General features: G+C 41.1%; 1 protein-coding gene across 1 annotated transcript; it reads right to left on the bottom strand.

The window, feature by feature from the left end:
• Nucleotides 1-270: 270 nt before the first annotated feature.
• Nucleotides 271-15441, bottom strand: aldh1l1 (aldehyde dehydrogenase 1 family, member L1). Its single transcript, XM_085776567.1, has 23 exons — nucleotides 15401-15441; nucleotides 13394-13532; nucleotides 11896-12130; nucleotides 11074-11239; nucleotides 9235-9336; nucleotides 9061-9150; nucleotides 8366-8503; nucleotides 5526-5651; nucleotides 5346-5437; nucleotides 5108-5255; nucleotides 4624-4743; nucleotides 4368-4495; nucleotides 4082-4232; nucleotides 3893-3963; nucleotides 3355-3460; nucleotides 3010-3097; nucleotides 2825-2918; nucleotides 2635-2734; nucleotides 2274-2372; nucleotides 1903-2068; nucleotides 1662-1767; nucleotides 930-1129; nucleotides 271-771 (listed from the first exon to the last, which is right to left on the bottom strand). Exons 2-23 carry the CDS (start codon nucleotides 13518-13520, stop codon nucleotides 716-718), a joined length of 2709 nt encoding a protein of 902 aa, XP_085632693.1. The 5' UTR covers nucleotides 13521-13532; nucleotides 15401-15441; the 3' UTR covers nucleotides 271-715.
• Between the last annotated feature and the right edge of the window lie 284 nt (nucleotides 15442-15725).

Raw genomic sequence — 15725 nt, forward strand, 5'->3', positions numbered from 1 at the left:
CCTGTGTATCTTGTTTACGTGTGTAGTGTGTAATGTAATGAATGATGAGGTTGTTTTTCGAGTGTTTATCTTTAGGACAAAGCATAAATAGGTCCACCTTGTATGGTGCCTTGGGTGAACATGCAAATAATATATGGCCCTAGCTTTGCATTTAGCATAAGGATGTGAGAGTTGCCAGACAGCATATTTCCATAAGTGTTTTCTATTCCTTTAGGTGCAAAATGAAAAAGATGTAAAGAAAACAGCAATAAAGAGGTCCACAACAGGGGAGGTGCTCAATAGATTTAATTGATAACCAAAAATGATTAAACATATTATATTTCTTGTGAGTTTTCTGACCTAATGTAAGCCATATTAGTGATGAATTATATCCATTTTCTATCCTGTGCCTCAGACACAATGATAACACAACAGTGTCAGAAGATACCTGAGCGATTATTTGCACATTTCAGTAAGTTATTTCAATATTTATCACAACATATTGCTCAGGTTTGTGCTTTTGAGGGGACTTTTTAAGGCATTAATGCATGTTAAGGTTTTAAGTATTAAAGTGAGTTGTCACTACTCTTAGACATGACTAACGGGTCTGAGCTGATTTCACTGAGATGGCATCACTCCAAATGGTCCTTCATGTCTCTTCTGTCGGTGACCATGCACAAATCGCTCTATGCAGGAAGCTCATGTCCTCTTCACCTTCTGTCCTTTGTAAAGCAGCTCAATACTCAATAGTCACTGCCTTTGTCTTCAGGTATTCATTGAGAGCCTCTTGTCCTGTTGGAGTAACAGAAAGACTGACCGTGAGTACGGATATTATAGTGTATGCAGTTCTAGTGCTGATAGCTTTTGGGGTACCTTGAACAGTAAAACTGCAATTTGAACACATAAAATATATAAATGAAATTATATGAAACTAAAGGAGTTTTTCTTACCCAGGTCTTTGCCAAAACCAGACTGTTTAAAGCCTCCGAAAGGCGAGGCCACGTCTGTTTTGTTGTAGGTGTTGACAAAAACGGTGCCAGCGTTGAGCCTCTCGCTGACGTACAGAGCTTTGCTGATGTCCCGTGTGAAAACGCCTGACGCCAGGCCGTACTCTGTGGCGTTGGCTCTTCTCAGGACATCGTCCACTTCACTGAGACAGGGGGAAGCAGAACAGAGAAGAAAAGACTTGAGCTTGGTCTTATGCGTGTTTTTGCACATAATAATAAAGATAAAATAATAATCTTTATTTATAGAGCACTGATTGTGCTAGTGTTTTACACAAATATCCATCTTGGGCTATTATATGAGCTGGTTCATGCGAGGTCAGATAGATAGAATAGAGAGAGGTTGTAAAGAGGTTTAAAAGTAGGAGGTGATGTAGTGGGAGCCAGTGCACGGAGGCTAAAACCAAAAATGTAGTGGAGGAGGTAATGGATTTTCAGTTGAGGCAGGCAGAGAGGGTATTGCAATAGTCAAGGCATGAGGAGATAAAAGCATGTACAATGGTCTTGGTGTCTTTAATATATAATACTCGAGAAAACAGACTGAATTTTAGGATATTTTATAATGCTGTTTTGTTGTTGCTGTCAAACCGAACACAGAGAGCCTTTGCAACAGGCGCCAGCGGAGAGCAGGAATGAGGATGAGTCATTTCAAACAGCGATAAAATCTTAAAGCCTTACCCGCCCTTGAACTTGGAAATGATCATGACAGGGCCGAATGACTCCTCTATAGCAATGTACATGTGGTCTTGCACATCAGTAAATATAGTGGGTTCAAAGAAGAAGCCTGGGGGGAAATATAACAAAACAGCACATTAGACCTAGAGTTTATGATACAAATGAATAAGGAATCAGTAAAAGTGCAACAATCTATTTTCATGGTTGGAATCAAGAATTCAAGTCTGTCCTCTGCTGCCTTTACCTGGTCGCTGTATCTGTTTGCCCCCACACACCAGGGTGGCCCCTTCCTTAACACCAGTCTGACAATACTCCACCAGCTTGTCCAGGTGGGCTTTGTGGTTCTGTGGGCCGTGGTCAGTGGAGCGGTCCAGTGGGTCGCCAATCTTCATCTTCTTGACCTCGTCAATCTAAAAGAAAAGACACCAAAATTTTACAGTAAAACACAAATTAATAAGATCACAGGCAAAATTAAATTATTGACGCGTTCTGTATTCATTGTATAGTGTTGGCATCAGTGACAAATTCATATGCAATGAGGTTCACATTAGAAATTAATACAATGCCTTTGGGAGGCTTCTTCCTTTTCAGGTTTATGAGGTATCCAACACATACCACTCTCTTCACAAACTGGTCATGAATGCTTTCCTCCACAAACAGTCTGCCTGCTGCGATGCAGTTCTCTCCCTTATTGAAGAAGACGGAGCTCATACCCTGAAACACACACACACACATGAAAACAGTAGTTTTACCTCTGCACTATTTAAAGCTGCAGTATAATGCAACTGAATTTGTTATTGAGACAATGTGGGCACTGCATGGGAAAATTATATTTGCACTGGACTGAAACTAACAAAAACACTTGCATTGTGATTTGCCCCGGCCCTAGGTCAATAAGTATGTGTCTAAAAAATATTACATCACAAATAAAATACTTTAGTTTTCAAATGTTTGCAATATGACAAAAAAATCCTACCATGCGAACAGCCTTGTCCATGTCACAGTCACTGAAGATGATGAGTGGGGATTTTCCTCCGAGCTCCAGAGAGACTTTCTTCACGTTACTAACTGCACAGCTTTAGATGAATAATAACAATCATGCACTGTGATGAGCAGCAATGTTAGATTCAGTTTGGATCACAACATTGTAAATGTTGTTTGCTCACCTCTTCATGATGTGTTTACCGATCTCAGTAGAACCCGTGAAGCCCAGTTTACGGACATCGGGATGGTCGGACATACGCTGACCCACCAGAGCACCTGAAGGAAAAGGATGGCATGACTCAACCTCGGACTCACGGTGGACTTAGAAACAGAACTACTGCAAAACAAGAAACTAGTGTGTACTTACCGGACCCAGGCAGAATATTAATGACACCTTTGGGCAGCCCGGCCCTTGCTGCCAACTCAGCAAACTTCAGAGCCGTCAGTGGTGTCACCTTTAAACAAAGACGTAAAATAGTTAACAATGACTAGAAGAGTTTTGTCTCCTTATTTTATTCTTATACACATATGATTAACTTATATACCGGTAATTTGCAAATTCATATGTGAGTTATGGCCAAAAATGTTTTTTTTTAAGCCAGTGAGTGTCAGTCATGACATTATGTGCCTGATGCACTGAATTCACAAGAGCATCAGATCACAGTGACCTTGAACTTTGACCAAAACATTGACTCCCAGAGTGAAGGCTGACCTGAGCAGGTTTGAGGACCACTGTGTTTCCAGCTGCAAGGCAGGCTGCTGTCTTCCAGGCCAACATCATCAGAGGGTAGTTCCAGGGAATGACGATGGCACACACTCTGAGAGAGAAAGAAAGAAAGAAAGAAAGATGATGACCAAATGGTGTTTCTCTCTTCACTTTTGTATTTATGTTATATGGGAAAAGGGTGTGATTCAAGGCAGAATCTTTAGGTGCTCATACATCTGGAGTATTTATAGAAGGATATGACAATAAGCCGAGTTATACAGTATTTTTTTTCCATTTTAAGAAATCCATTCTGCACATTTAACCTATGCAACTGATTGGGAACACCTGGCAGCCACAGAGCAGAACCCATTTCCAGCACAGGGTTGCAATCTAGTAATTTACCATGACAGTAAACTAAAGAGTATGTCCAGTTGTATCTATTCAGGAAATTTTAAGCTCTGATCTAAAATAAAAATTGCTATGTAACTGTTTTCTAATCTAATGTTTCACATACAGTGTAGACATGAAAGTGTGTCATTCTCACCCTATTGGCTCCTTCTTAGTGAAGGTAAGGTTACGATTGGGTCTGGCCTGGTTGATGGGGATGGTGCAGCCCTGTGGAGAGATTTTGTCATTTATCTTGATGTATTTTTTTTTATTGCTTTGTAGCCATATAGTGTTGACATTTGGTCACAGCAGTCATTTAAATGTCTTTAAAAGCTTACGTCCTTACTTGGATTTTGTCACACCAGCCAGCGAAGTAGCGGAAGGTCTGGATGGACATGCCCACATGGGTCTTGAGGGCCAGTGTGTAAACAGCTCCCGAGTCAATGGATTCGATGGTGGCCAGTTCCTCCTGGTGCTGCTCCATGAGGTCAGCCAGCCTGTGGACAGGGAGGCAGAAAGTCACCGACATTATGAAACATGCTTGACAATGTCAGAGTGTAAGACTTCATATAGAAATCCCACAGGTCAAAGTCAGAAGTCAAGTAAGAGTCGTAATAGCTGCAGTTACTTACTTGTAAATGAGTCTGCCTCTGTCCCTGGGGTTCATTTTGCCCCACTCCCCCTCTTCAAATGCCTCTTTAGCAGCAGCCACTGCCTTGTCCACATCGCTTACCTGGGCCAGAGACACCTCACAGATGGCCTGGAGGACAGAAAGACACATGTAGGAGATACAGGAGAGAGCAATGACAATCTCCCTCCAAACTGAGGCCAGTTTGGGAAGATAACTAAAATAAATATAAAATATTGCCATTATTTTTTATCTCTTACTGTGCCGTCAGTGGGGTTGATGGTCTTGTAGGTTTTTCCTCCCTCTGCATCAACAAACTCTCCATTGACGAACATCTGATGGGGCATTTTGATGGTCATGTTGTTGATGTCCTTCTCCACCTGTGGAATTAAACAGTGTATGTGACAATAATCAACATGTTGGCACTCTCTTTTACTGTTAAAAACCATTTATTTCTATGGCTTGGTCCTGTTTAACCTTTAAAAACTCCTACGCGTTTTGGCGTACAAGCCTTCCTCAAGGAGTAGAACACTTTAAACCAGTTTACTCCCTGACGAAGGTTTGTACAGCGAAACGTGTGGGAGTTTTGAAAGGTTTAACATGACCAAGCCATAGAAATGAAGGCCTTTTAACTGTAAACGAGAGTGTCTTGGAGATTCTTTTCCACAATCATGTTGCATTTGGTATTAGAAACCAGTGTCAGCTGAGTAATAACAGGTCTCTACGAATTTTAAATCCACTAACGTAGTCGACAACCAGTTCCTCTTCATCATCCTCCCCTCTGAGCTTCCTGACGCACATCTGGATGAAATCCTGGAAAGTGGTGTTCATGTAGATGTCCTCATTCTGCAGCTGGCAGTTACTGGCCCGAAGCTTCACCTCCTCCACGAGCCTGAAGAGGGACGTTGGACGAGAGTGAAGACGCAGCGAGGGGAGGTGAGGAGAAGTGCAGACGTACAGGAGGAGTTTTATTATTTCTTACCTGACCACATCCATGGAAGCAGCGCCAGACTTGAAAAAGTCAGTGGAGTCTTCGACCTGAGTCACGTTGGTCAGGATGCTCTGCCACACAGCCTGAGGAAACATGGTTAAAAGTCACAATTTAAACGACTTGTCCGTTCATTCTTTTACCCACTTCCTGGAAAACAGTGAGAAAACCTACTCTCATGTTTTCAGCAAAGCTTTTCTCCTCCTCGGTGAGCTCCACGGCAGCACTGCTCCCTGAGCTGAAGTACTGTGCTGCAGCGATCATCTTCCCATCCTCAAACTGCAGATTCTTCACCAACAGCTGCAGAGAAACACAGGGAGAGGGAGAGTTGACAACTGAGATAACCAAGATAACAGATATAACAGTACAAATATAATATTACAATACAATATATAATTGCAAGTATTGCCTTTCTCAGCTCCCATAGATACTGTACGTATGTTTCATTCAAACAATAAGCTTAAAAAACATGAACTCAGCACAACAGTGTCATGGTGTGACTCAGTGTGTATTGTCTGCAGGAGGAGAGCTGCACGAAAACATCTCAAGTCATGTAACACCTTTCAGTGTGTGTTCATAGGGCATTGTTGGCAGGTTCCCTGTGCAGGCTTATACGTTTTCTACAGGGTATAATACAATTTGTGGAGAAAGTTAAAGTAGCACTATTGCAAATACAAATACAAATTGCAAATGCAGAATTCTTTATGAGACACGCCGGCCCGGCGCTTAGCCCCACCTCCTGAACGGCACGCTATGTAAAGAGGACGAGGGTGTTTATATCAGATACGCTGCACCACTGGCCGATAGTGCTACTTTAAAGTGGGAACTGTTAACAAAATCAAAGGCATCTCTAGACAATGAAATCAAGTCAAAAAAAAAAGAAAAACTGTCCAGTAGATAACAAAATATGTGCTTTTGGCTGGATATAGAATATTTATTTCAGATGCAGACAGGTTCAATTTGTCATTATGAAAAGAGAGACAATACATAATTGAGAAAAGTTACTAAAAATAGTATTTCTAATCTTTCTTTTATGTAGAAAATGGGCACATTCCCCAATGCAAATAAACCACAAAACAGGACACTATTTTGTATGGAGGTATTATTCCATTCCAGGGAGTAAAGAAAAAATATGATTGGCTCTACTATTACACTCAAAATATTTTACGTTATCAGGAATTTGAAAAGTGTGTGTGTGTCATTCAGGGCCTGGCACAGTGGGGGGCGCTGTTGCAGCTGAAGCCCAGTAGTAGGCTACAGTGTACAAGCCAAGTTCAATTTAAGACTTTTTTAAAGCCACTTGAAATTAAATTTAAGACCGACTTCATAATAAACACAAATGCAGAAAAAAGAAAAAAAAACACCACATCAATTACATAGGGTTAGGGACAATTTTACCCACTTTCCTATGTGATCCAAGGTAAAGTGACTGGCTACACGAACATTGGATTGTGTCTCTTTCCAGCTGTCCTTTCAAAATAAATGCATAAAAAGTCCGGGGAAAAAGAACACTGACTCGGGAGCTGGTGGCGGTGAGAAATTTAGCGTTGACGGCCGCCACTAACTTCTCTATGTCGGAATGTTACCAATTATTTTGAGATTTGAGACTAATTACAACCATAAAATACCACTTACTATGTGTTAACATTTTTAAGACTTTTGGAAAATTGATTTAAGACATTTTAATGCCAATTAAGGCCTTGTTTTTAGATTAATGAATTCAATGCCTTTTAAGACTTTTTAAGGATCCGTAAGAACCCTGATTTTTGTGCAATTTTGTATGAACAAACACTGTTTTCTATCATTTGAACATGATGCTAGTTGCTACTTTTTCTCCTCTCAGTGTATCCAGACAGGCTAATCACTGCTGCATGCTTAATTTCACTCTTTAACACACTTTTGGCCATGCACTTGTGTTAGCTGTGGTTGGACTGAGTGGGATAGGACAGGAGTAAAAACTCACTTCACTGCACTGACATCCCTTTATCACAGGTAGTGAAACCAGCCTCATAAACTTACTTTGTGATGGGAAACTTGCTCACTATAAAAAAAAAAAACAGGTAGTAATCACATAGAAGAACTGATTTTGGTCGCATTTTGGAGCCGATGTCTTTCTAATGCATTTATTTCTTTCTGTCCTTGGGAGAGAGACCGTACAGCTGTCAGTTCTGCGGCAAGCGTTTCAAACTGAAGGGACACATGACGGAGCACATAAGGACTCACACAGGAGAGAAGCCGTTCAGCTGCCACATCTGTGGCAAGTCGTACAACAGAGGCTCCACTCTGAGGAAACACGTTCTGGTCACACATCAGGAGGAGAGGCCGTACAAATGTGGGGATTGTAACGAGTTATTTACTGAAAGGCTGCTGTTCAAGAGGCACATGCAGAAAGTTCACAAAGTGTAGTAGTGTACACCTGAGCCAGGCTGTAACACAAGTCAAAGACAGACTATGCAATTGAAGTTCCAGTTGTTTTTTTGGAGAAAAAAAATTAAATATTGTCAGATTTTTGTTGGGTCTTGATCAAAACTACTTTATTTTATGTGTGGAAATGGGATATGTGGGGCGGGGCATCTCTGTGGCACCACAACACAATGCACATCTTACCTTCTTAAAAAATGTGCAGTCCCTGTTATTTAGATTTCCCAATTTTGTATTAATTGTGCAGCTATAATTTATATACAGTACAATCTGTAGTAAGTTTTGTTCTAATCTGTTTTAAGTAAGTGAAGTTAAGGTGAAATGCAGCCTTACTTGTGCAGCAGTGAGCCGGTGCATTTTTGACTTGCGCAGCCATATTTTACTAAACTTCACTCACACACTAAAATAGAGGTGTTTTTTTTTTTTTTTACCAAAAGTGTTCAAAGTTTTTTTATGTTCTTGATATACACTGAGGCCAAATACACCAATGTTTTTACACTTACATTTATAAATGTTTAGTATAACAAAATATTTCCAAAGTCGACTGCTTGATGAAACGATGAGAGCAGTGTAGCTCAGTCTGAGACACTTACTGTGTTGCCGTCATTGCCAAACAGCACCAGGCCGGCCTTGGTAACTATTCCGGGTTGACTAGCTCCTGGGATCTCCAGCGGCTGACCTTTAGCTGTGGTGCCATTACCCATCAGACTGGAGCCGTAGAAAGTCACTTTCTGCAGGAACAGAGACAGATGTATATTTGTTTTATGACACTAATAAAGTAAAACAGCAGAACCCGGTGTCACGTTGTTAATATCTGCACAGAAGCTGTTGACAAAAAGTAAAGAAAAGCTTGTTCCACCACTAATGGCTGTTTCTCGCTCTTTTTTCTCATCTTTCAACTGTTATTTTAGCAAAACCAAACTTGACAAGATGTGAAACCAGTACTGTATCTGTGGACATAACTATTATATTGGTAATGATGACACTGATGAATGCAATGCAGCTTCAGAAAATACATAAAGAGTTTGAAACACAAACATACTGTAGTGCAGTTTTGGACACATTTGTTCCCTGTGTTGAAGATTATCCATGAATATCACATTATTGTCTGGCTCTAATCTGTTCTGCAAGAATCTTTTAGATGTAAAAGCATATGATCTTAAAACTCTCAGTCAAAAACCAAATATTATGCCCTAAATGACATAGACTTTAATAATCACATTTGATGACACTTATTTTTCATTTTCATAGATTTACTAAATGGTCCATGTTAAAAGAGTCCTGTTACCTGCCCATCAACCTCTGCCCAAGCACCGGGGACTTTGTCGTTTCCTCTGATCCAGTTGTGGAGAGCCTCAGCGGTCTGGTTCCAGTCAATCTGCCCATAAACAGGCACAACACCATTATGGTTACCTCTCTAAAAAATATAAATGAATTCAAACTGTTTGTCTGGTGATTGTACCTTGGAGTTGTCTTTCTTCTGGATGCACTCGTATGTGGCTCCCTCCTTTGGCTGGATGATCCTCGGCGCCTTCCCTTGTGCAATCAGCTTCACTGCGTCCACCTGGAAACAGGACAATGCAGCTCAACTCACTGCAGCAACACGTGAATGCTTAGCTATCTGTATGCAGGGCCGTTGCTAGGAATTCTGGGCCCCCTTAAACAATACTAAAGTGGGCCCCTCCCCCTAACTTTTCCTTTTTTTTTCTTAGACTATGTATGTATTATCGTTTTTTATTCAGCCTACTTTGTTTGGAGGCTAATGCAGCATTACACTGCAAAAACTCAAGTATCTTAGCAAGAATATTTGTCTTATTTCTAGTCAAAATGTCATTTCTAGTCAAAACAAATCTCATTCTACTTAAAATAAGACACATCATATTAAAAGTAGCTTGTTTTTAGACACTTTTTACTTCTTTCAAGCAGATTTTCACTTGGAATAAGTAGAAAAAATCTGATAGTGGAGGACGTTTTTCTTATTACAAGCACAAAAAAACTTACTTTCACTGGCAGATTTCTCTATTTATTGTGAATTTAAGTGAAAATGATCTTAAAACAAGTTAATTTCTAGGTGATGAGTCTTATTTTAAGTGGAAAGAGATTAGTTTTGACTAGAAATGAGACATTTGGACAAGAAATAAGACAAATATTCTTGGAAAGATGTTGAGTTTTTACAGTGTACTATGAGTATTAGTCAGGGTCTTACGCAGAATAAATCAGTCATACAAAGATTAGACTACTGGGGTTTTTTATGGGCCCCACTGGGCGCTGGGCCCCTAGAATTATCATCACCTTTCTCCCCTATACAACGGCCCTGTCTGTATGGACTGCCATCACAGTGTTTGTCATGTTTGGACTACAGACATCTGAAGATAGAGCAACAGGAGGATCCATAACTTTATACACTGACTGATTCGCTCTTTAGCTTTACCTATATGCTGTCAGTGTGACTAGTAAATACTTTATAAGGGAGAGGATCCATTATAAGAGAAAGGGTGGGGGGCTACTTCCTGATCCATCTGTTCGTGTGAAAGAGTTGCTCATTTGGACTGTGAATGACTGACAGGTTTTCATATGTAACAAATCTCTTAGTAGACTCATCAAAGTTGAGAACCTCTAACCTTTCTTCATGTTTATTAATCATTTGTTCATTTATGTGCCAAATGATGCATTACTACGCCATGCAATAACATAGCAGAGCGAGGAATGCAAATGTTAACCATGATTTCATATATCAAAAAGATTATATTAATGCAGAAGTGAGGGCTTTCGTTGTTTTAGTGGCTTTGGCACAGGGTAATGTTCTCAATGTCAGAGGTGGAGAAAGTGCACAACTTCTACTATTTTACTTACATTTCACCAACTAAAAGGTCTGCTTTGAAATTACAAGTACATCCAAAAAATGTAGCAGAGTCAAAATACTAAGTTAACTCTAGTGGAGTGAAATTCTTATGTTTCCAAAAAGAAAAAAAAAAAGTCTCAAGTAAAGTAAGTACTGGAAAAGTATACTTCAGTTCATAACGTCTATTGTGTCATAACAATTGACAAACTGTGTAATGTTCTACACCACAGCTGCTAGATGACCAACTTTAACCTCTGAGTTAAAGTTTAACTACATCAGGTGAAAGCAACAACCAACGTTTGTGAGTCAAGAAAGTCTGTCACGTTTCCAATGAGATGTGGTTGCACTTGTCATTTCTATTGAAACCACAAATACACACAGTGTGCATCATTTATGTGTATGAATGTGCATGTTTTCTCTGCATACCATCGTGTCATCTCAACTCAGCACCATACTTACTGTGCCTTTGACTCCCTCTGGAAAAAGGAATCTCTTGTACAGGGTGTTGACGGTGTCGTTGGGTTCAACGTCACACTCCCTCTGCAGCAGGATCGGTCCGGTGTCAAGTCCGTCATCTGCCCAGAACACGGTGAACCCGCCCTTTTTGTCGCCATGTATCAGGGTCCTGTGTCGTCAGAGACCACAGATGAAAGACTTGTGTTACATACATGAATGAATGAATGAATGAATTAATTTATTTATTTCGGTATATCAAGCTTATATAACCGAAAGGGTGTAGGTTGAAGCCAAAGCTTATATACCCCTACCCCTTTTACCTTAAAAAATTTTAAAAATTGCATTAATACAATAGGATCAGATCACAGACATTTGAAATTAATCAGTATACTTAAATTTCTGATCACAAACAAAATAAAGAATTGTACACAGCGCATAACCCAAAATAGTACAAAATCATTGAACTTAATTTTCCATACTGTAACGAGAAATTATGTTGTTCTTATAAAGTTTTTTAAAGCTGACTAGAGTACAGCATAATTTAATATTTTCAGGACAATTATTCCAGATGTTAACCCCTCTAACAGAAAGACAGTGATTTTTTTGCAGTAGTTCGAGTCTTTGGTTTCTCAAATAATAGTGGCCTTCTCAGGTTATAACTGGAATCCTTCATTTTAAACAGATTCTGGATATCTTGAGGAAGAAGTTTATTTTTTGCTTTGTACATGGTTTGTATTGTAATGTAATCAACTAAGTCCCTGAATTTCAAAATGTTCAGGCGACTAAATAGTACATACACACACACAACGTGACGACGTGACTGACCAGTTGATAGCGGAGGCCCCTCTGTGGCGAGGCAGCAGGGAGGGGTGGTAGATGATGGAGCCGTGTTGGGGGTGGTCGATGACCTCCATGGGGATGAACTGGGAGCAGAAGGGCAGGACGTTGAGCTGGGCGCCCGTGGCCTTGTACTGAGCCACCACCTCTGGGATGGCCTGACCCTTCACACGCCAGCGGGGGAACTTGAAGACGGGCACGCCATCCTTCTCAGCCTCAGCCGCTGAAAAAAAGATCGATCAAAGTCTGAAACTGAGCCATGAAAAAAATGATTCTACTCACACAGTACAAAAAAATTCAATTATTTTTATTCATTTTTTTACTTGATAATTAATCATTTTTAATGTTAAAGCAGAGGTAAGCGATATTTTTGTGTTAATATAAGTCTTAAATAGTTATATCTTCCGACAGCAATCACTTACATAGAGTGTTTGGGCTGAAACACGGGTCTGTCAGTCACTCTGCTCTGCTCTGAATCGAGGAGAAAACTTTTCTCGTATCCTACAAGTTTTATCCAATGAGGAGAGAGAACGGCATGAAGGGCTGTGTGTGCAGCCAAGGGATGCGCGTGAATGTGGTGACGTAGGGACGAGGACCAATAGATCCATGACGAGGGCGGGGGCTGCTAACTCCATCGGCTGACAAGACGTTATGGTGCGTTCAAGGCAACTCATAACTCGTGTTTTTCCGACCTGTGAAGTCGTACCAGTTCGATCTGGTACGAGTTCACGGGTCGGAAGTTACGAGTGGCCGTTATAGTGACTTTCACAGGTAAAACTGGTCGGAAAAACACGAGTGGGTTGCCTGGAACGCTACAAAGTCGTAAGTCGTGACTTGAAGCTGTAATTTACGGTTTCAAAAGCCTGCCTGGAACGCAGCATTAGCCAAAACGACCGGATCGCTTACTTCTGCTTTAATCACTCTACAATTAGTTTATTGTCAGAATAGTGACACAGTCCCCATGACAAATGTTATGTTACATATTATATTAAAGATGGTGATAAACAATATTGCTGTATTAAAACGTGAGTTATGCGTTTTAATCGGTAACTGGTTGTCATTTTGCAAAACTTAATGTCTGGAGAATAATATTTGTAGACCGTGCTGTCAGTTTAGCACCACAACACTTATGGTGCTAACAATGTTGCTCAGTCTTGGTTGACCGATCCCCATCAGCCATCGCTGTTGCAGCCCTGACAGGTAGTGGCATGTTTGAGGCACGCCAACGCTACGACATTCAACTGTAAACCCATAAGGCAGAATTTGTTTTATTGCGCTAAAGAAAGTTATGCAAAGTGGGAACTGTCCTTGCGCCATTTTCATAAAACGATTCACAGTTATAAAAGATACAATATAAATGTATCAGAGCAGAAAGTGGTGTGATGCGTTCAAACTTCATTTGGCACCATTAGTGAGTCAATAATACTGTAACTGCAGCTGTGGTGAAGCCGTGTTGAAATGTGTGGGTCAGTGAGTCAGTTCTCACCCAGTGGGTCGGCCTTGCCATCCTTGTCGGGGATGGTGAAGACTCCTACGATGTCGTGACCATCCTTCCTCAGCTCCTTGTACACCTCCTGGCCGAACAGACTCTGACCAATCACTGCGATCTTCATCCTCACACCTCACTGTGGAGCATATTAACACACAACCAGGGCAATTTGTATGGGCATATAAAGTGCATGGATTTCATCACACAAACACAACAATTTATAAAAAAAAAAAAACACACAGTGGTGATTTTTAGTTAAAGCAGAATTAAGCGATCCGGTCGTTTTGGCTAATGCTGCGTTCCAGGCAGGCTTTTGAAACCGTAAATTACAGCTTCACGTCACGACTTACGACTTTGTAGCGTTTCAGGCAACCCACTTGTGTTTTTCCGACCTGTTTTACCTGTGAAAGTCACTATAAGGGCCGAGATATACTTGCTGTAAACTACGCGTACGCGAGCTGCCGCGCGTATCCTGCGTCGCGTCACCTCGCGTCGATATGTGCGTTCGGTCGCAGGCGACGCATCAAACGGACGCAGGATACGCGCGGCAGCTCGCGTACGCGTACTTAACAGCAAGTATATCTCGGCCCTAACGGCCACTCGTAACTTCCGACCCGTGAACTCGTACCAGATCGAACTGGTACGACTTCACAGGTCGGAAAAACACGAGTTACGAGTTGCCTTGAACGCACCATAACGTCATGGATCTATTGGTCCTCGTCCCTACGTCACCACATTCACGCGCATCCCTTGGCTGCACACACAGCCCTTTATGCCGTTCTCTCTCCTCATTGGATAAAAATTGTAGGATACGAGAAAAGTTTTCTCCTCGGCTCAGAGCAGAGTGACTGACAGACCCGTGTTTCGGTCCAAACACTCTATGTAAGTGATTGCTGTCGGAAGATATAACTATTTAAGACTTATATTAACACAAAAATATCGCTTACTTCTGCTTTAATGAATGTTTTATACTTGAAAGTACTTTGAAACTATATAAGAAGAACTGAAAATTATCAATCAGTTTCTTTCACTCAAGTCCACTTAAAGCTCCAAGAGATCATGAACTTTACTGAGTCAGCAAACTGACCTCAGACTGTGCAGAGTTCAGACAGGACAGAGAGCATTTGACCTTCTGTTAGGTTTGCATGTGTGCACACATTTTCAAGATAAAGCCTCTTTTTGACAAAGACAAGACGATACATGAGCGTGAGCAGGTCCAAAGAGCAAATTTGTAGCACACACTGTGTAGACCATTGCAGTCTTGTCCAACAGCCCTGCAGTAAATCCTTATAACTTTATAATGGTCACTATCTTTTAAAATCATTGCAGACGTCCTAATTGTGAGGGTGATGTAGTTTTTTGGGGTTGTTGAACTGTATTTAACCTTGACATGGTGCAGGTTACTTGCAAGTCTTAGAAAGTTCAACAGCTCAACATTAAACACTAATATGATCACAACTATCAATATTTAGATTCACAGAATGCATTTACATTTACACTCTCGATCAAACAGTAAAAGTTCCCTGTAACCGACCATGACTGTCTGACAGTTTACTGACCCTGAACAGAGGTGGGCGGGGCCAAGTTTTCTTGTCAACCTGCCCTGACCAGTCACGTCCTCCACTCCAGCTCATGCCTCCCGTGTTGCCCAATCACACACGTGCAGAGACGTTTGACAGCCCGTTGACACAAGTTGTTAGTATGAACTGAGTCGCACATAACCAAAGTAACGTCTCTGACATAACTACGTGTGTATCATGGCCACCAGACCTTAAAAATAATCACGTGGAGCTACAGTGTGTTAAGTCGCCTCACACTGTCCACAAATAAATCAGCGAACTGCAAAAGTCTCTTGCAGCAAACACACTCAAGCTCTGTGCATACCTGTGTGTGTGTGGCAGAAGAACAATTATCACATTGATTAACCATATGCATGAGGCAAAAAAATATATATATAAAAAGCAGAAGGAGAGAGTAAAGTAAGTTCCGTGTCTGCCTGCTTACCACTGCCTGCAGACCCTGCGCTCTTCTACGTGCCCGAAAAGAGCGAGCGAGGCGAAGGCTGTTGCTTTTAATTTACTCCCCGTCGGGCCACAAGACAAGTGCAGGCGGCCCAATTACGTAACATGCAAACAAAGCGGGGTGATTGGACAGAGGCTGCAGGCGGCGACCTATCAGCTGCTCAAGTCCCTAGAAAGAGCCCAATCACACGGAAACGTCAGAAATGATAAATCACATATGCATACAGTGAGGCTTTTCTTTCTGATTACTTTTTGTAGTTTAACTTTGTGTTAATCTTTGCAGTCAATCCTAAAAACCAATGTGATCA

Source organism: Trachurus japonicus, chromosome 5 (assembly GCF_045865225.1).
Source record: "Trachurus japonicus isolate A0001 chromosome 5, Traja_1.0".
NCBI lineage: Eukaryota > Metazoa > Chordata > Actinopteri > Carangiformes > Carangidae > Trachurus > Trachurus japonicus.